At 34.4% G+C, this 5,008-nt stretch overlaps 1 protein-coding gene across 1 annotated transcript; it reads left to right on the top strand.

Moving 5' to 3' along the window:
* The first annotated feature begins 2,849 nt into the window (after positions 1–2,849).
* On the top strand, positions 2,850–4,584 carry LOC143576451 (uncharacterized). The gene is made up of 6 exons (XM_077060540.1): positions 2,850–3,410; positions 3,519–3,572; positions 3,678–3,739; positions 3,825–3,852; positions 3,945–4,451; positions 4,540–4,584. Exons 1-6 carry the CDS (start codon positions 2,850–2,852, stop codon positions 4,582–4,584), a joined length of 1,257 nt encoding a protein of 418 aa, XP_076916655.1.
* The last annotated feature ends 424 nt before the right edge of the window (positions 4,585–5,008 follow it).

Raw genomic sequence — 5,008 nt, 5'->3', positions numbered from 1 at the left:
TAACTAAAACGTTAATTATGGATTTCGTGACCAATAGATTTTGATTAGAAATGGTTTAGTTATAGATTCAGTGATATCAGTTGGTTCGGTTATGAGTTGATAAGATAACAATCTTTTGAAATTGTATTTGGGTTCTACACTATAATATCCCAACAAAAACTATATCATGCCGAGTTAAGGAAGATTTAGGTTTCTATTTATGGATTTGCTACTTAACCATCTTGCAAACCTAAAATAATAAGTTGTTCAAACTGGCCTAATAAAACCGATAGCTTAAAACAATTTAATATGATGATTAATGTAGAGAATGTTATATTTTAAAATACAGTATATAAAGTGGTTTAATTTATATACAATGCTTGGTTATACACAAAAAAAGATATCGTTATATGAAAGTCGAAACTAGTCAGTTATTATAATAATTGGGTTAAATATTTTTCAGTTATGTTAACCTTTACACTTATTGTGCAGTTTTTTTAATTACTTGTACACCAGTAGACAAATCTAAATCATGCTAAAAGAAGTTATAAATAAATACAACTAAATTAACCCTTGCATGATAAGTAGGCTAGGTAAACTATGAGTGGTAATAGTCATTTTACCAACCAACAAATTAGTTGTTATTGTATGGGAGTAGATATGGATTACTTGAACAATTTACCTTAAACGTTGTTTTATTTAGTTTGTGATCAATGGTTGTTCTGGTTACACAATCACAATCCAGATTTGAAATCTCATAGTTCATTCCATACAATGTCTTTAAAATCTTTCACTTGTGACATGATATAATTTCTTCTACAGTTAAAAATAAAATGATATAATTTCTTCTTGTATTATTTTGTATATTCTAAAAAATTGAATATTTCTTTAGCAATAATAATAATAATAATATAAAAACAAATGATTTTCTAATTACTTACATATTAATTACCAAATAACCATGTATGTTTTCTTCTTTTAAAACAATCAAAACTATTTACTTCTTTTACACACACACTCAAATTATAAAATTTGTTTTGTGAGAGAAAATCTGCCGTTTTTTTTACTACCAGGGAAATCAATGTACTGACATATCGTGCAAATGTTTTGTCTTTTTGATGGTTTAGTCATTAGTGAGTACGATGATGATGATGATGATGATGATGATGTTATAATATAATCTTTCAAAACTTACGATATTACCCCCTCAGTTTTAGTTAAACTTATCATTTAACCCTAGACGTTTACAAATGTTTTTAATTTTTTTTTGAGAAAATTACTGAAAGAGTCCATGGGGTATTTTAGCGGAGTCACTATGCGTCCCCGAAAAAAAAATGGCTTACTGGAATCCCTGACGTTTAAAAAGCTGAACACGTTGAGTCCCTCCATCTAACTGACGTTAACTAAGACATAACTTGAGGGCTATTTTTGCCAATCTTCTATTGTTATTATATTACCCTGTCTAGAAATCAGTTTACCCTAACATAAAAATTACAGCCCCCGTTCTTCATCTTCATCAGGTCTTCTTCATCATCTTCATCAGGTCCTTTTCATCATCATCATCACCATCGCTGGTCTTCTTTTTCGTTCTCCATCTTCCTCAATGGGCCGTGGGGCATGGAGGATACGTCAACCTGAGGAGGAGTTTTCTCTTGACACTAACAGTAAGTTCAAATTAGGGTTTTTTTGGTGTTATTAGTTCAAGTTATAAACAAATGTTGTGTTTTTAGTTCAAGTTGTAAACAAAGTTGATTTTTTTTAATTACAGATGATAACAACCTGTTTACGTTTCATATTTTCCATGGAGGCGAGTTTTCTCAATTTCCCGGTAGAGCTTACGGGGGAGGTCGATCGATTTTCATTGATAATGTAGAGGTTGGAAAAATTGGTAAGGGTGATTTGGTTGAGATGGCAAGAAATCTAGGATATCCTCCTAGCGAGGTACTTTACTTTCATTATAGAGAACCGAATGTTTGTATGGATTGGGGTATACATCCACTATGTGATAAATTTGATTTTAACAAAATTTTTGACATTGTAAGAGGTGGAATTAAGGTGGTTGATATATATGTGGAACATGTTCATACACGTTTGATAAACAATGTATCGTTTTCTTCCCATGTCGACTTTGCAAATGAAAAGGGACACGAGGTAGATGAAGTTGATGTTGATATAGAATAAACATCAAATAGGTTGAATGAGGAAGAGGGTGATGAAACCGATTCACATGAATCGGATTCATATGAAACAGAGGATGATCTAGATTACAGTATTGATGAAATTGGTCTTGAGTATTTGGAAGATGTAGAAGTGGACATGACAATCTTCAATAATAATGTTGATGCAGATGTCGTTGAAGTTTATAATGCCACTGATAATGCACTAGATGATTATGAAGATGATGAACATGAGGAAAGTCTTGACTTTGACCAAGTGTATAGTGATGAAGATAATTCCACTGTGTTGAATACGGTGAAACAGAGGATAAGAAGGAAAACAATACTAACTGGGCCTTGGAGTGATGCATGCCCATTCTTTATTGGTCAGTTAATTGAAGATAAGGATACCATGAACGAAATGGTTAAAAAATATGGAGCGGCCTCAAGAAGAGAGCTTTATATTAAAAAAAATGACAATATAAGGTATAGAGTAGTGTGTTTGGGTAGGAATCCTACTTTGATTTGTGGTGAGGGTTCAAACTTGACAACTTGGGAAAGCCGTAAGGCTCAAAGTGCAAAAAAAGGAAAACTAAACCCACTTGTCCTTGGGCAATGCAAATCTCAAGACGATCCATTTCAGATCAGTGGTGTGTGAAGACAATCTCCCACCAACATCAATGTCTACAAACTAGGGCTGTTGGGCTATACACTATGGGAACCATAGCGAAGGAGATCGAGTCGGAAATTGAAACAAATCCTACAATCGCTGTGAAATCTCTTCAAGATAAAATCCAGAAAATGCATCAGATCCACGTTTCCGAAGTGAAAGTGAGAAGAGCAAAGAAGCTTGCTAATGATAAAAAAGATGGTGATTTTATACAACAATACGGTGTGCTAAGAGCCTACTTTGAACAACTGGTAAAAGCCAACCCTGGTAGCCATGTCAAAGTAGATGTGGAACCATGTCATGACCCTAGCAGTCCTACTAGGCAGTTCAGGAGGGTTTATATATGTTATGGTGCTACAAAGAAAGGTTTTCAATTGTTGGGAAGAGAATTTTTGGGACTAGATGGATGTTTTATGAAAGGCCCCTTTCCAGGTCAAATCTTGACTTCAGTAAGTATTGACGGTAACAGGTGTATTTATCCGATTGCTTTTGCACTCGTGGAAGCTGAAACTCTACACTCATGGACATGGTTCTTAGAGTGCCTTAGATATACTCTTGATTTGCCCACCGATGCTAACTTCACTTTTATTAGTGACCGTCAAAAGGTAATGAGCTGTTAATGCTGTTAATTGATTTTTTTTAGGTTGTTAATGCTGTTAATTGATGTTTTTTAAGTTGTTTTGCTCCTGTAAATGTCGATAATGCTGTTAAAGGCTGTTTTTATGCCGTTATTGCTGTTTTTAAGCTGTATTATTGCTTTTTATGCTGTTAATTGCTGTTTTTTCATGATGTTAATGCAGCTATTGTTGTTTTTAAGCTGTTTTATTGTTGTTGATGATGTTAATTGCTGTTTTTTTATGCTGTTAATGCAGTTATTGCTGCTTTTAAGCTGTTTTATTGCTGTTGATGCTGTTAATTGCTGTTTTTTCATGCTGTTAATGCTATTTTGTTGCTGTTGATGCTGATTATGTTGTTTTTGCTGTTTTTATGCTGTTAATGTTGTCATTGCTGTTTTTAAGCTGTTTTGTTGCGGTTGATGCTGATAATGTTGTTTTTGCTGTTTTGTTGCTGTTAATTTGCTGTTTTTTTTACTGTTTTTGTTTGCAGCTTTTGTTAATTGCTTTTGTTTGCTGTTTTAGGGCTTAATTCCAGCATTAGAAAAGGTGTTCCTTAGGGCTGAGCATCGGTTTTGTGTTAGGCACATCCACGAGAACATGAAGAAACAATGGCGAGGAGATGTGTTTAAAAATATGTTATTGAAAGCAGCTGGTGCCACTTCCATACCTTACTATTTAAAAGCTATGGAGGAAATAAATGAGGCAGATGCTACGTTATATGATTGGCTTAACCAAATCTCAGCTAAAACATGGTCAAAAGCCCATTATTCAGGTAGGGCAAAGTCTGATATTCAGATAAACAATATGTGTGAGAGTTTTAACAAGCAATTGGTTGGGGCAAGGGACAAGCTTGTGATCACGTGCTTAGAGTATATCAGAGAGTACATGACAAGGAGAATTGTTAATGTGAGAAAGATGGTGTCAATGGCTGCAGGCCCTTTAACACCAAATGCTACAAAAACGTTTGAAGATATAAAGTCCGAGGCATCACAATTGACTGTTCTTATGGTGGATGCTCATAATTACCAGGTAAAATACTATTACATGTCATTCCTTATTCTTATTTTGGATTCTAAAGTTGTTTTTGGATTCTATGTGTGGTGAACGTGAAATACAGAACATGTACTTGCAGGAAATGGGATTTGACAGGGATGCCGTGTAAACATGCAGTGGCGGCTATAAATGACATGGCTATCAATAATATGAATGTTGGCATACCTGGGCAATGGGTGTCTGAGGCTTACTGGTTAGATACTTGGAAAAATGTGTATGATAACCAAATAATGCCAATCCCAAGTGAAGATTATTGGATTCCTTCACAATGTCCAACAACACTCATTCCGCCAAAACATCATAAACAGGTAACTCGTTAAAACTAGTATTGTTAAATAATAAACAAGTTTACTTTTTACAGATAAGTGTGTCTTTTGGATAGATTGGGAGGCCAAAGAAAAAGAGAAATAAGTCATGGGATGAGAGGAGCAAGAAGTCTCTTGAGGATAAGAGGACAAAAAGAATTGAAGAGGTGGAGAAAGTGTTTTCTAAGGGAGGTAAAATGACAAGACAAGGAGGAACAATAAAATGCG

The sequence above is a fragment of the Bidens hawaiensis genome, unplaced genomic scaffold (assembly GCF_021521415.1).
Source record: "Bidens hawaiensis isolate Kalapana, Puna unplaced genomic scaffold, B.hawaiensis_p1.1 tig00028169_1, whole genome shotgun sequence".
NCBI lineage: Eukaryota > Viridiplantae > Streptophyta > Magnoliopsida > Asterales > Asteraceae > Bidens > Bidens hawaiensis.
This window is presented reverse-complemented; position numbering and strand designations above follow the sequence as displayed.

Excerpts from the sequence above, each read along its gene's own strand:
- LOC143576451 (XM_077060540.1), top strand. The coding sequence starts at position 2,850 with ATGGGAACCATAGCGAAGGAGATCGAGTCGGAAATTGAAACAAATCCT. Across the intron at positions 3,740-3,824 it reads AATTGCTGTTTTTTCATGCT|CTGTTTTGTTGCGGTTGATG; the intron begins GTTAATGCTATT and ends GCTGTTTTTAAG. Across the intron at positions 3,853-3,944 it reads TTGCGGTTGATGCTGATAAT|GGCTTAATTCCAGCATTAGA; the intron begins GTTGTTTTTGCT and ends TTGCTGTTTTAG.